Raw genomic sequence first — 16,686 nt, 5'->3', positions numbered from 1 at the left:
CCTTTGAAGAAAATATTAACATCAACTACAGGTAAGTTGGCTGCAATGTTATGGACGTCTACAGCTTCATGTGTTACAGTAACAAAGATAATAACACTGTTCAATCCTCAGGCATCTTCTTTAACTCCAGCAACCGTAGAAAGTAATCATGTTTCGGTTCCTCTTGAAAGCAAGGCCAAGGTTCATACATCACAATCGTCAAGGTTTATCAAGCCATTATCTATATTACATAATTTAAGAGATTTGTTTCTAATAATAAACAAATTTTCGAGCATGGAGTTATTTATGGTTGGCTAGTTAACTTCAGGTTGTTGAGTACTGCGCCATATGTCACTTGAATATGTATTTTAAAATATGAGATTGAGTAGTAATATCTGTCACGCAATGTATATTGCGACATATTGTCGTAATATACTCTTGCAGGTATTTATAAGGAGACGACTGAACAATTAATTCATTCCTAATTCGGATTCATTCCTATTTCGGATTTTTCTATAATATGTTCTTTTGTCTGCGGATATACTTAATGCTGTGTTTACATAAACTTTGAGAGGATACGTCTATTTGGATTATTTATTGGCTTTGCAAAGTGCCCCTTTGACTCAAATGTTATTCTGGGACTATTGTGAATTTATTCAAAGGAGTTATGGACAATGTCATTGTGATACATCAGAACTGTAAGTAGATCAATACATTCGAGGATCTGACAAGCAGTCGGAACATTCTATTATTTTGGACTTGAGTAGAACTTTTTATCATTATTATGGATTATATAGACGTAACAACTGATAACAGTAATCATTCGTACACACTATTAAGTGTCATATAATCATATATGTTATCCATAATTGTCAGTATACATAGTATACATCATCATCTATCTACATTTAAAGATGCACTCCTTCACAAAACTAATTTTAATATAATTTAATCATTTTTTCATTTAAATTCATAACCACTAATGTGACTGTGTTCCCACGAAAATTATTCTATAACGTCCAGTTAAACATGTGAAATTTCTGCGGAGCCCTTGTGTTTCAGAACAAAAGCAGTATTGATGACACATACTGAAGTAAAAGTTTCGAAAAAAAGACTTTGTCTAGGGCTGTGCTTTTCTAATCTAACACAATATTTTTCAACAATATAAGGCAAGAGATACAAATTACATGGACAACTTATTCTTATATTAGGTATTTCAACCATTTCCACGACAGCCGTTAGCGAAAATGGCACAAAACAAATTACAACTGAAACTACTGGGATGATGACGGCATCCACAAAACAGTTGACCTTTACAAAAACAACATTATCATCAGATCATCTCGTTACGTCATCAGAAGCGACGTCTTCTCAAACATCCACATCGACAATGACACCATCGGTCACTACCAACAGTAAGCATAGTCAAATATTCATAGCTGCAAATGTATGTTTGTGTACCTGTCTGAACACATATACTGACATCATTATATGCCTTATGGGTATATTCTTGTGAATGAAATGCAAAAATATGCTATTTAAAAAAATTGTAAGTATTATTTTTTCAAAGGGTGATATTACAAATTGCACGAGTTTTGCCTCAGAATTGAAAGATCTTTCAACAGTCATTTCAAATGAAATTTATGAAACTTGGCGAATAAATTATATCTTTTGCCAGACTTGACGAAGAAATGATTGAAACTATTTGACAATGAGCACAAATAAAAGAATGTGTTTATCTCATGACGAACAATATTTTTATGTCACCAAAAGAAATCAGAATGTCTGATGGAAATGACTTTGTAATAAATTCCGATGCATAGGTCGTTGCACCATTCCGTTTTATGAATTAATATCACGTATAGATACTACTCGTGTTGCATATATAAAATCAAAATGCTGATATATTAAGATAAAATAAGAGACCGCTCATGTGGCTAAAGCGATTGCGGTAAGTCGGAGGGTTTTAACCCCAGTCGATTCATACAAAATACTTAAAAATGGTACTAGCAGCTGTCTCGCTTGGCACTCAGCATCGAGAGATAATGTTATGGCTGATAGGCCTGGAGTCTGGATAATATGACTGGGTGTACGTAATGCTACATGTCTCCAGAATAATGCCCCAGTGCTAGACATCACGTTAAACTGACACACTGCAGACATCATATCGATATGACTGAAACGTTTTAAACCTATATTAAGAATCGAAATCACAGACACAAACACGCACACACTCTAACACACACACAAATAACGCAGTAGTCATATGATGCATTTATTATAAAGCAAACTGTATTGTCAGACATAGATTATATCACAATTGATACAAGCTCAAATTTTTCAAATGGAAGTTGTCGCTTTTGTTTTCTTTATTTGTTGTTTATTCGTATTAAGGACAGTATATGCTTTGTAATCGTATTCTGAATCAATCTTGGCCAGTTTGCTTAGCTGGCTTTCTTATTAGATTTTTGGATTGCATTCTAACTGCATTCCCACTGTAACTGGCTTTAATATTTTGAGGAATGACGTTATGAAGATCAAATGATATTCTGCGAGGTTGTCTACATAACAATGTTTAAATATGTCATTTCTTGCTTCTAGATGGCCTTTTACGTATTGCCTGTACCATTACATTGAACATAGAGCTGTCAACTTCAATTGATCTAAACGTTGGGGAGATGTATCAACACTATTCAGTTACCGTGAAGGAAGCCGTAAGTATAAAAATGTACTATCATGTATAGTTATTTGTCAAAGAGATTATGAGAGCACCAGACCAGTAACAATTTTATTACTCGAAGAGCACGATATATCTCGATGTATCTGTTGCATCGTTCTGCTAAACTGTTATTGAAATGAGTGCATTTGTGCACAAATAATTTTTGTTTCTTTCTTGGTTTATTGCAGATTCGGACAACTTTTATTTTGTTCTGAACTTGAGTGTGCTTATTTGCATGTAAAATGTGGTCAATAGTATGTGTGTCTGAAACAATTCTTTCATCTTCCATTTTACGACATCAGTGATTCAAAAATATGTGATTTTAGAAAGGCGAAATATATTTGAGCTGTCTCAGCTATAAAGCTCATTATCACATTTTTATTTTAATCATCTTTCATGGAAATCTTTTCTGAAATTGTTTTTAATCTTTCAAAGAGATTTATTAAAATACTGGCGTCATGTTTACGACATAACCTAGTTCATGACATTATTAATCTGACACGATATTTATGTTTCGAAATGTTCGTTCTTTTATTAGTGATTAATCTAAAAGCTTTTGTTAAAACGAGTAATCATTGAATTGTGTCAGATCTAGGATAATAAATGAGGTTTTAGTCTTGTCACACACCAAACAATTGTAATTATCTTCACTGTATTGACATAGCTGTTTCTTTTGTCGTTTCAGCATAGCTTTTGTCATTAATTTCTGTGTTTTTTCGTGTCGGGGGTGTTTTGTCATTCTATTCCTTGTTTATGTCACTTTGGTTTGCTTTTAGGTGTTGTTCTTGTGATTATTTTCGGTGTCTAGTCGTTTTGGTATTGTTTTTGTCATTATTTTCCATGTTTTGCTTGTTGGTGCTGTTGTATAATTATTATATCTGCTTATATAGATTTGGCGTTATCATTATCATTATTGTCTGCATTATCGCTATCATTATTGTCTGCGCTTTTTTATTGGTATTGTCTTGTCATTATTCTCCGTGTTTTTTTTTTTTTTTTTTTTTTTGTAATTTGTTATTGTCATTATTTCCTGTGTTTGTTAGATTTTGAGTGTTATTTTTGTCAGTATTTTCCGTGTTCTGTCGTTTTGTTAAAAAATTATTTGTAGTGTTTTGTTGCCTTTACTATATTACCGTGTTCTGATTATTATTATTATTATTATTATTATTATTTTAGCTGGAGGCGCATTATCAAGCGTACCTTCTCAAAAGCCCAGTAACAGTTACAATTAGGTCAATAAGGTATGCATAAGACATTATTCCTAATATCAATGTAGACTTCGAGACAGCCAGGAGCTTGATATTATACGAAATTTAGAAACTTATTACAGGAATACATGATCATGATTGGGTATTTATTGAAGTGAACACTTTACTTAATCACTTTCAAAATAAATAAAGTCCGAAAGTACAATTTACACTACGACAATCGAACCCCTCCCCAACCATGACCATTTAATCCTTACAATACAATTTTTCCTCCTTTCTATCCTCAAATCAACGTGTTCCATCAGCAAAATATTTTAATGTAGGTAGCACGTACTTTTATTTTTTAGTCTCTTCACATATCGCTGGAATACCTAGCCTGTACACAATCACAGCAACAGATTGTCATTCGTCACATTTGCGTTTATTGAGAAACTTAAAATATTACCCCAGTCAAAATCAACAAACCCCAATAACCCCAACGTCGTATATATGTAAATGGTGCATATTAAAACAATGATTTAGACATTAGCAGCAATAGCAATACTAATACAAATAATTAGTATTATTAAAGAAATTTTATTAGTATTATCTTTGTGTCCGTTCATCTTTGCGTCCGTCACATTCGTTGTAAACTCAAAAACGTATAAACTTAAACCCGGATGTCAAAATTGGCAAGGGACTTTAGATGGATTTTAGATTTGGATTAAGTTTTCCAACTTTTCTGAACGTCAAATCATCAAAGGTCTTTGATAACACTATTGTTTTAATTGGATTTTGATCCTGTCACTTAACCCCGGGGCCATATTTTAAGATAAAAAACCAAAATAGGTTGTCACTAAATCTTGATGTAGTGGCTATTAAACTACAGGCTCTTGAGACTTGTAAACGCATTTGTGTGTCCATGATAAGCATTACAATTCCGTTAGTGACTTCCTCAGGCGATGTAGCTTATAAATCAGTTTTCAAACTTTTAGTGAGAACCTAGCCTCTTTCGGATCCATCAGAACCTTCTGGCAGTATGTTAGAACAAAAATACATCTGCTATGTTTTCTCTATTAGCACTACTGATGAAGAAAATTACATTTGGTTAAATGTTCCTTAGATTACAATTGTGATGAAAAGATCAAAATATAAATTATATGAAACACCGAGGACTACCAAGGCAAACAGTTCCAAATGTTTGTAACCACGATTGCATTTTAGTAGCCATCATTTAAAAACTGCACCCGAGTGACGTAGTTAAACATTACAGCTGCATGAACAAATCGTTTGACCCATGAGTCATCCTCGTTTTAAGTTGTTTTAGTCGTTTCTACGTTGAATTATGGCTAAAACATTGAGAAGTAAAAAATAACTGTGCTCGGTAAGCTAGCTCAGACTTTAAAGAATTTCTGTAATTTTCGTTATATCTATTCTACTAGTTTTCCTAAAAAAAATGTAAAATCAGGCTCAGGCATTTGTATAGAACAATATCATTTTTCAACTTGTGGTGGATGGCTTTTTAGCGAGAGAAACTAGAGCACAACCGGGAAGCATTTATATTTTTTAATACATTACCACATTGAATGAGTACTTAAGATATAATTTTTCGGTTTTGTTTGTAATGCCAATTAATGTTATTTGATTTTTTGATTGTTTCTTTGTGAGTGGGACAGGAGCGAAAACAGACATTTTTTTTCCAAACAATCCGCCGTCTTAGGCGCCAGTTATTTATTGATTTATCGTCGTTATGATCTCAACTATCATAATAAAACTTCACCCCCTGTATTTTCCCTTTATCACTCCTATAACGTTTTATGTCTATAATGTGCTAAAATTAAATAACGCTGAAATACTCCATTTACAGAATGTCCGAGTTAGACCTTTTGAGAAAACTAGTCCTCGCAAAATGTAAATGTCTTACTGTAGCTAAAGTCATTAACTATGTTATAACACCAAACTCTCAAAGCATACACCATTTTGTTAGCTTCGATTTTATATTTATCCATCTAGGAGAGGAAGTTTAATTGTGGAACATGACGTAATCTTCAAGAACACAGAGGAAACGAAGCAACACTTCACAAATGCTGTGACACAATTTATTATAGGACAATCTGTTATCATCGATGGAATAAAGGCGACTGCAAAGGAGGTCAACGTTGGTGGTACCTTGGGTAAGCTACTCGTGAACATTTGAAACACAAGACCCCTTATTACTCTTCATTCCAATTCTAGATGTAGCACATCTGGGTATTCTCAACGCAACATCATTTGAAAGTGGTGGAAGGTTCTGCCATTATCCTTGTAATTTTGCCAAGTTTTAAGAGTTCGAATCTGAGCACTGAGTAATTTATGTTATAAACAAATCAAAGACAAATGTTGGTCGAATATTATTTTATTTTTGTAACGATTGTAGCGTTTTATTTTTCAATACAGAAGCACAGTCTTTGTCTTTCATAGCACAGGAAGCAGTAGAATAAGGCCGAGTCTTCCTCCTCCTGAATAGGTCATGCATTTGCGTAAGAAAATATTACCAGTGGCGAAGGACGTTGCGGTATAGTTACAATTAGCTCTCGATATGTAATAGTAAATCCGATTTGACTTCACCGCCAGCTGGAAGCAGTGTTATGATATAAACTTACATCAGTTCTTTTTATATCAAATGAGAGAGAGAGAGAGAGAGAGAGAGAGAGAGAGAGATACATCAAGGGTTTTCAAAATGCTTTCTTTTCAAAATACAATACAAAGATGGAGCAAAATGTCTGCCAGTATTGCTTTACTAATCAGATTGATCCATTGAGTCATTTATTACCGCTTTTTGTCAATTTCCATCCTGCCTTTAATCTTAGTGATAATGTAATTTTTACAGTTTAAGTTTTCATTGCAACGGGGATATTATCAACTTTCTCTCTAAAACGGAAAACGTATCGTGCAATGGTCATATACAAGTATAATAACATGACTCAAGGAGCCATATTCGTGGCGATCGGTAAATAATATGCCAATATTTGTTTCAACGTTTCTCAAGAGACACTGTTAGTTTTCAACGAAAAAGTATATTTAGTGATCTTTGTAAGAAAGAAAAAATAACATAAATCTTTAGTTTTTTTTAAACGCGAATTTAACGCAGAGACCTGTTTAACGCCCAAACAAAATACTTATCCTAAACTCAGAGATCTTCATTTCCAAAGCTATTAATGGTGACATGAATCAAAATACTGATGCTATGTGTTATTTTATTAGTTTCAGCTGAAGGTAATAAAGAGCAGGAAATGTGTTCGATCTACAATGCTTTGGATGGCGGTTGCCCTGATTCATACACATGTGAAGTACAAGATGATTACCCAAGTTGTAGGTAGGTCACTGTATGTGATTTACTAAAGTCTGGTATATGTCTAATTAGTAATTACGATTATACGTTGCAACAGTATTTAAAAATATAAAAACTAACATTATATAGACCATAGCAAAGTCGCTTAGAAATGGATCTATATTAACTTTTATTTTCGTGGCGATGCATATTAATTATTTAAAACCTCCATAAATCTTTTAGCCAAGTCTATACTTGTTGTGAATAATACATTTAAGAATCACCAAATCATACATTTAGAATTATCACACACACACACACACACACTTTTCTAACTATAGTCTCAGCACCTTATTGGTTCTTATCAAACGTAATTACTAAACACAGACAAGTAAAAAACACAAATGGAGAATTTACGCAACTGTATATACATGTGGACATAATTTCAAGTATTATTTATGCATGTTGGTATCGCGTATTATTGGCAAGGCAAAGACTCAAAGATAAAATTACTATTCAGTGTGCCATTTTATGAATGTAGTGTCTGTCTGTTTTGGAGAGGGATTATTATAAGTGCTGTCAACACATGGTTCCAAATCCTATTCTTATGTAATGCACTTTGCATACTTTAAAAATGTTTAAAACAAATATTTTTTAATCTTCACCTAAAGATAGATGTACAATGATAAATAATTATCAACTTGTATTCATATATATATATATATATATATATATATATATATATATATATATATATATATATATATATATATATATATATATATATATATATATATATACATATATATATATACATCTTTATCTTTGTATTGCAGGAAAAAAAACACGTCAGGTAGGCTACATGACATTTGAGGCTTATACGTAATCATTTAGACACATACATATTACAAGTTTACAAAGTTCCTAATTAAATCTTGTTCAAAAGGTTGACGTTTTGCATTCAAACAGAAGATTGGGTATTGATCTTTGTTTCTGTTTTAAACTTTGTCATGAATTTCCGCTGGGTCTTTTAGTATAGAAGCAGTTACAGGTTGAGAAATTGAGCTTATCTATCAGCAAAGGTTCACTATTTGTTTCCACAAAATTATTCAGCACTGTATTTAGTCTCTGAAAACAAACTCATATATTCATAAAGGAAATACATAGAGCTTTCAATATCGTTCGTGTTATAATGCAGTGATACAAAAATAGATAAATAATCACATGATTTTCATGAGTCAAGCCTCATTCTGAGAAAAGTTTTAGATGATCAGCAATGTTTAATTTTTAGACTGAGTTCGTTTTTATTGTCTCAGTTTCATGAATCTGGGATCTGATCTATTTTGAGATGTAATGGTATGGTTTGGCCAGGTTAAAACGTTTGCAGCTGAAATACCACTGCAGTGAAACGTTCAAGTTAATGTTGACTGACGTTAAGCATTCATTACAAACAGAAATATGGATGCTTATGAAAAGATCTTCAGAGGCTAGTAAATAAATATCCATAGACGTTATTTAATTATTTCATTAAAATTTGATTTTGGAACATTTTCTATAAAGTATTTATTAATTATATTGATTGTGCAAGCCATGTTGTTATTATCTTAACTTGCAAAAGACATCAAGCAGTTGGAGAAATTCATTGTCGAGTCATTGAATTTGATTATCAAATTCAGTTAAATAACTATTTTCTGAAACATTTTCGCTCAGAAGTGCATAAATCTGAACAGTATTTAAGATATTTCTTTTTCATTACTTACAGAGAATGTTACAATGGTAATTGGAATATGTATCGGGACCGGAGTCCTAATCTTGATTGGATTTGTTCTGTTGATAGTATCTCTACAAAGAAGAAAGAAAAACCAACATGCTTTAAGAAACAAACGGTAAGCATAACCTTTAGCATTTTACAGTGGAAAACATTACAGTTACGCTAGTGGATGATTTCTTGATTGACCAGGACACCCGATTCATCTATTAGAAAACGATGTAGAAAATGTATTACCTTGAGCAGTACAGGACCTAAAACCGCCCAAAACTTTCTCGCGATCTAGTGGTGCAACACGATAACCTTTTCCTCCTCCTCCTCCCTCCCTCTCTCTCTCTCTCTCTCTTTATATATATATATATATATATATATATATATATATATATATATATATATATATATATATATATATATATATACTAGTATCGGACTACTGAACTCAGAGCTAAAGGCAAAAGCATCAGCCTCATTTTCAAGAGCATAGGGAAATTCCTAATTCGTGTAATATGGATTTCAAAGATAATGCTTAGCATAGACAAAGTGTAGTAGCATTTTCTGTAAAAGCCATATACGTATTGAGATTACGGTCGCAATAATATTCCAGCTAAAGTCACAATCGTAGAATATTTTAAAATAATACTTTTGGTATCTGATGCATTTACATATCCACTATATAAGCAATAACTGACGCAAAAGGATAAAGCTACGAATAAGGTCTTGCCGGAGGGCAAAATGATTCTGTATAAGTATTGTTCAAGTTAGTTCATGGCAATAAATAGTTCTTGAAGTTTTGAAAATAGTGATCCTTTAATGAAAATAATAATAAAATATATTGTATATTCGTATCATCGGCATCATAACAAACATATCTTTATTGACCTTTATTGAGTTTGGAGAAATGAACAATACGATTTGTAGCAGGGTCTGATATAAAACTAGGCACCTGGTCACATAATGCTTGGATTCCTTTACAATTTGTAACATAATCTTAAATATCTCCAAAGATATATTTTAGTGTATGACCTGACATTATTTATCCTTTGTATTGTTTGGAATTTCTTAATTTTTCCGATATTTTATTTGCCAACTGGATAACGCCCTACAATGATCTCCACACCGCTTTCCTCAAACCCAACGGAGGCCTGAGCCTTAGTTTTGAAAATAGTATAATATTGTAAAATTAAGGATAACATGTAAGATTCTTTGATTCAGAAACAAATGTATTAATTCTCAGAAAACAAAGTTATTATTATTATTATTATTATTATTATTATTATTATTATTATTTCAACATTTATTTACTTATTAAGTTCTGGCCGAATGGAACGGGATGGTCTAATTCCCTTGACAGGCGTACCACCCAAGGACCCGAGCACTTGAGACGATATAGCCATATGAAAAAGATACTAAACAGTTGTGCTTTCAGTGGCTCAAAAGGTTTTGGTAAACGTTATAAGCGATGACAATCATTTTAAAGTCTAGCTAGTCGAAATTCTTCAGCTGTTTTATTGCCTATAATTTCAAATACAATTATATAATGACTTCTTTCAACATTTAACTTGACTTTGGGTGTAAAAACCTGAATAAAGACATGTATATATCGAGAAAGCAATTCTAAGCTGATTTCAACCTTTTCTCAAAGCTTTATCTTTTCCATAATTCAGCACACAAAATATTTCCTCTTTGATTATACCCTTTTATATTAAGCTTGGTACGTATGACAACGTGTCAGGTTCAAACATATTTCAAGGATAAGTATACAACAAGGTTTGCATGGAAGTTTTCATTATGTTGTTATCATCACAATGGGATCTATCTGAAACATCGATTTCAAAATCGTCCATACGAATGCATTTCATTTTATGAATTAGTTAAAACATGATTTCCATATTCTTTATATTGTCTGCTACATACAGTATTACTACATTAAATTCACACGCACAACTTTGTTTGCACCTGAGCCTTACTCATGATTCAAGAGACAAACAGCGAAAGGAGTATTGTCTTGTAGTCCTTTTAAAAACTGTATTGAATGTTTTGGAATATAATGGTGACTAACTCCAGATCTGTAAAAAAATAAATTTGAAGTTTTATTTTCGCATATCTAAACGAATTGTAATGATAATATTAAATACAAATTGTGATCCATCTTAATTTCACGGTTCCAGATCAAAGTCAATCAGAAATTAAAGTTAGTTTTTTGACAGATTGACAATCGGCTATGATATTTTTTATTTTAACAACTGTCCATATCGTGCCAGCACCTAGCAAATAGATCTCGGTAAACATGAATACGGAAAGCATTGGATCTGCACAAGCGAATGGAGCTCAGTTAACATTAAACCGGACTGTATCGGACCTGCACCTAGTGAATGGATGTCTGCTAACGTTAAAACGATCTTTATCGGGCTGACGCTGTAAATACGCGCTTAGCTTCTTGCGTTGGTAAATTATATAGTGCATATGATCCGAAGGTTATTAGGTATGTCAATGCCATCAATATTTTGGCTGCGTGTTCTACCGATCTAAGCTACTTGTTTAAAGCACCAGTGTCTTTGGAATCGTTGGATGGGGTCGTATCACTTTTTAGCCATACATTGTTTGAGTATTAATTTATAGAGAATATCCAAGGACGTTATGATGCGTTAAGGACGCATCAGAGCATATTGTTTATATTTTTGTTTTTGTTTTGATCATGTCTACAGTATCCATATAAGTTCCAGACCAATAAATTGTTAATTGAGCAGGGCATCAGTCTCGATGGAAAGGAACGTTATAATCGAACAACCGTGGCGTTTCACATCGAGAAAGAAATTTGTCACCATTGAGAACTTTATTTTGAACTAGTTAACATGTTCATTCTCATGGAACAATAGGGCTGCGGAAAGAGACAAAAGTCACAATCGGAACATTCTCGGTCTTTACTGTCATAACATATGTGGTGCACTCCGCCAGAGACGAATATGCAAACACACACAATTGATGTGTAATCTACATCTACTTCCCACATATACTTCCGAGGTTATTTCACGACCTAACGGGAATAGACGAGCGACTTTCCCATCGGGAACACCAGGAACCGTCAATGAGAATATTCTCTGCCTTTTTCGTTAAGTAGAGAAAGAAACATCGAATGCAACTCGCTGCCGGTGAGAACTGCATTCGGTACTACGTTTGTTCCCAGGCCCGATATGGAGGCAGTTGGATACAAAGTTGCAATCGGATCAATATCGGGTTTTGCTATTGTAACATATGTGGTGTATTCTGTGGGAGTCGAAACACCAAACATATCAAACTGATGCACATTTATTCAATTACTTTGGAGGTTATTTCTCTACTTCACGCGAGTGGCCAAACGAGGTTCCGATCGCAGAGATCGTACTTTAAGGTCAAGTTCACTGTTTGCAGCACCAGCTCTACATACGTCTAAAATATCCATTTCCTCCCCATAGAGAAAATAAAATAAAATAATTGCAAGAATAAGAAAAATAACTTTTTCCATTTTCATTGCATCGTTTTCCGTGTCTTCGAATCTCTTGTCATTTTCATCGTTAGCAGTAGATAAAATTCGACAGTTGTATTAGCAACATTGTCAGGCGTTGCCATGCATTATAATTATTCATTCTTTGTCTCAGTTAACTTTACATTGTCGGAATCGTGCAGCATTTTACGATACTGAACATCTTCATATTGCTACCACGTTCACCACACGTGTGCCTGAAGGTAGGATAGTGCATTAGGAACTACTTTGTAAACCAACCATGTACACGCGTGTAATAGACCCTTTAGGTCTTGGTTGATTAAAGTTGTTTGTGAATGAAGTTAAGCAGCTGTTTCATCCATTTTAAAAGATAGATGATCAAGGTAACGATGGGGACGAGTTCACTGTGTCAGAAACGAAACTTTCAAAGAGGCAAACGAATGAACGTGATATTCGCAATGTCAACAAACGTGAGAGACGCAGTAACTGAAAAATACCATTGTGATCATTTTAACAGCTCTTTAGGAGAACATTCATATCTTTTTTGCAAACAGAATGGTTAAAACTATGACGAGTGCACTCTAGGGTCTAAAAATATATCATAGAAAAGCATATTGAGGCCAAGGACTATCAGAAACGTACCATTTTACAAGTCTGTCAAAATACTAAATTCAAGAAATAATGCAACTGAAGGTTTTGGTAGAAAGCCTGGAGCCTCAAAGCCAATAATCCACGACGACGAAATTTTTTTTTCTTCGGTGGGTGTCCACACAACAGCTGCTTTTCAATTTTCCCCGTGTAACTATTTTGATACAATGTTAGGCTAGCGATAGAAGACACACTATATGATAAGGGTCATAGTTCGGGTCCTTTCAGCTGCGAGATGCAAGTGACAGGTTATAAGTATGTTTTCTTTAGCTGGTTATAAGAATGGTAATAACATACTTACATTAATGCATCTTGAATTTCCTCAAAATGTACTTTCTTAGTTAAAATCCGACCGACATGTCCTACGAAACCTGATAGACACCGAAGCTGTACTAGGTTGATTCTAGAGAGTGACCATCAAAAAGGGATTAGGTTATACAGACATGCCGGACAATTAATGCTCTTTAGATTTCGCAATGCAATTTGTCGTATATATGTACATACATATCTGATAATTGCATTTTAGAACTTAGTTAACTATTTTCTGGCAGAGGTGCATCATACAATTTATCTTGTACAATTCTATTTTGTTTATCTAATTAATTAAATTATTATATTCTGTATACGGGGATTGTCTTGTTCTATTCTATATCTTTGCACAGATCTCCATTCATTCCATCCATTAATTTCAAATTTTATTAGTTGCTCGATCCGTGGCATAAAAAGGAGGTCGATCATCAACTAGACTACGATATGCGAAAAACAGAGAAACAATTCATCATAAAATGATTGTAGCATTATATCATAAAAATATTTCGTCTGGAAGACTGTATCTAAATTCACTTCTAGATTTGGAAAGACGATTAATCGGTGTTTATCGTCTTAGATATTTGGTTATGAGAACTGAGGACTAAAATCATTTAACATTGCAGCGTTTGTTTCCAGAGAAATACATTTTGCAGTATAAATCATGACACTTTACAATGATTTTAGAGGCTCAAATATCACGTTCCACACAGTCGGTTACCTCCCTTTGATAGGATGCCACCACTTCCACAACCATACAAATGTAGTGGTAAAATGCCACCTGAAGAAACATTTACACATGGATAGCTGGATCGCACTCAATGTATTGACTGCAATCGTTTTTCTACAATGGCTTTAGTGCATAACTGGGATGAAATTGCTAAGAACGTAGTACGAAAAGGCAAGAAATTCTTTGCTTGCAGTGACGACCGTTTCGGTGAATTAAGTGGTTAGAATGTCCGCCTCGGATGTGGAGTACAACTACCGGATGAGCCATATCAAAGCCTTAAAAATGTAACTAGCAGCTGCATCGCTTAGGGCTCAGAATTAAGATTTAGAGTTAGGACTCGTCGACCTGGTGTTAGGATATTGTGGCTGGGTGTGACATGATGCCAAATGGTTGCAGTATGATGTTCCAGTGCATGACGTCAGCATAAGCTGCCTTTACTGCAGATTTCATAGCGATATCAGTCAAACTGTTAAAGCTAAGTTAAAATTCCAGCACACACAGCACACACAGCACACACATACAAACACACATACAAACGCACACACATTCTTGCAGTGATGGAACACAAGAGAGGCATTCGGAACAAAATCGTCTCTTTCTAGTGCGAGTCAAACAAACTCACTACGGCTAGATGCATGAAAAACTGATTCTAGTAAACTAATAATATATGACGACGTTTCAATAGTCAATTAAACACCTGCACTTTTAATGTTTAATCCCGTGATATTCCTGCAATTTGGCAATTAAACAAAATAAAACCTAAAACAAAGATTTTGCCTTACACACGATGCTTTTGCAAACCAGGCAATCATTATTATGCTTTCACTTACTACAACAGGTCTTAAAGTATTGTAATCTTTATGTGTTATCATCAGCGCAATTTTACAATGATCTTTGTTTTGTGAAATTTAAAATGTCTTTGATAAAATCAATATTAAATACGAGTGGTCCTAGTATAGATCATTGTGGTACTCCGTTGGAGGCTATATTCCATTTACTATATGAAGGTCCCAATTTGACGCATTATTTTCGATTATGCAAACATTTGATCGATTTCTGAATAGTGTTATAGGCTTTCATTTTATCAATTATGAGGTTGTGCAGAAGACTGTTGACGGTCTTGGACAGGTTCGTTTGTATTGCACCAACTTTGGAGGCACTGGCATGGCTCCCTTTTAGTCCTCGACGAGTTTCTGTAATGTGACTAGACATCCATACCATTTTCTTTTATAAATAAGATGAACATTTTGTTGTCTTTATCCACAAAATCAGATGTTTCCTTAAGTTGAGGTTTTCTGCGCTTCTTTAAGACGATCTGGAGATTTTCTTTTGTCAATGTACGTATTAAAAAGAATTCTAATTTCAGATTTTTAAACTGGTTAGCTGAAAATTCTAGGGTATATGTTCTTAACGCTTGTAGAATTTTTAGTATCAAGGTCTTTAATAATTTTGAAAATTGTTTCGGTTTGAGAAGTGGGTCTTTTTTAGGTGTTTGATTGCTATGAACAGCCTGTATGATAAAGTGAGTAGTCTACGAGTTGATTTGGTTCTTGTATTGTTAATGTTGTACCCATAAAATATTTCACAGGCTTTAGTTTGGTCAGTAATAAGTGCATCACCCTACCGTAGAATGATGGTTTATGAATGAACTGTAACCGAATTAATCGAAATTTAGAAGCATAGGCGGAATATTTTTTTAAAAAGGTATAACCATTGATATTACTTGATATTGGCACCCTGACAATCTCTCTCTGTCTTTCTCTCTCTCTCTCAAAGAAAGCATTATTTCCTGATAATAATCGCACTACAAATAATCTCTTTGTCTTTTATCAAAAAAAGATTTTATTAGCTGTTATCAACAGATATTTACAATTTGATACTGAGCTGGCATATCACTTTATATTTCGTCTCAGATATATACGCAATAGTGTCACCACCCTCTTATCCGCCCCGCCCCGATCCCATCCCCGTCTATGTGAAAAGTCTTCCCTTTGTATATAAGCCTATTTAATTTTCATTAATCATTATAATGAGAACATGCATAAAAAGTATTCGTTGTGTATAAGCTAGAGATAAAAGCTAACAGGACGATGTTACCACTTAATTTCGGCATGTGTAAATATTGGCACACAACATTGTTCTATTAAAAATGATCGTCCACTTATAATCATTTTAAGAATTTCATCCACTATGGGGTTACATTTTGTTTACATTTTCATAATTTTCCGATTGTTGCTGTAATTACGACTAATTTATCAATTATGTAAAGGGTTAATTTGCCCCAGATTACGAGGAAACTTTGATATCCCTTTTTCCAATTGGCTGTATGCAGATGACAGCTAGTTTACACTTTTTATAATGTATTCATGCACAGGAAAAAGTGGCTGTTAAAATGTTGTATATTTCATAGCATTTTGCTAAAATGTTCATTTACAGAATTCTAGTTGTTCTATCGTTATAGCTGTATTTTTTATATATTTTTTTGGCATATTCAGCAATGTGTGAATCAAATAACCGCTGTTAGCGAATCATACAGCTTGCACAATGTTTATTTTCAG

At 33.7% G+C, this 16,686-nt stretch overlaps 1 protein-coding gene across 3 annotated transcripts in view; it reads left to right on the top strand.

Moving 5' to 3' along the window:
* LOC149792815 (uncharacterized) overlaps nucleotides 1-13,715 on the top strand; it is a 77,501-nt gene extending 63,786 nt beyond the window's left edge. For all 3 annotated transcript variants that reach the window (XM_089971269.1, XM_089971268.1, XM_089971267.1), the window contains 8 exons: nucleotides 1,191-1,394; nucleotides 2,581-2,693; nucleotides 3,875-3,939; nucleotides 5,899-6,059; nucleotides 7,129-7,240; nucleotides 8,032-8,048; nucleotides 8,958-9,081; nucleotides 10,274-13,715. In XM_089971269.1, the coding sequence (XP_089827395.1) occupies nucleotides 1,191-1,394; nucleotides 2,581-2,693; nucleotides 3,875-3,939; nucleotides 5,899-6,059; nucleotides 7,129-7,240; nucleotides 8,032-8,048; nucleotides 8,958-9,081; nucleotides 10,274-10,343 (866 nt within the window). In that variant the 3' untranslated portion in view covers nucleotides 10,344-13,715. The remainder of the gene's footprint in view (nucleotides 1-1,190; nucleotides 1,395-2,580; nucleotides 2,694-3,874; nucleotides 3,940-5,898; nucleotides 6,060-7,128; nucleotides 7,241-8,031; nucleotides 8,049-8,957; nucleotides 9,082-10,273) is intronic.
* The last annotated feature ends 2,971 nt before the right edge of the window (nucleotides 13,716-16,686 follow it).

The sequence above is a fragment of the Sinohyriopsis cumingii genome, chromosome 9, assembly GCF_028554795.1.
Source record: "Sinohyriopsis cumingii isolate HCF-2022 chromosome 9, ASM2855479v2, whole genome shotgun sequence".
NCBI classification, from domain to species: Eukaryota; Metazoa; Mollusca; class Bivalvia; order Unionida; family Unionidae; genus Sinohyriopsis; species Sinohyriopsis cumingii.
The sequence above is the reverse complement of the archived record's forward strand: the minus strand, read 5'-3'. Positions and strand labels throughout refer to the sequence as shown.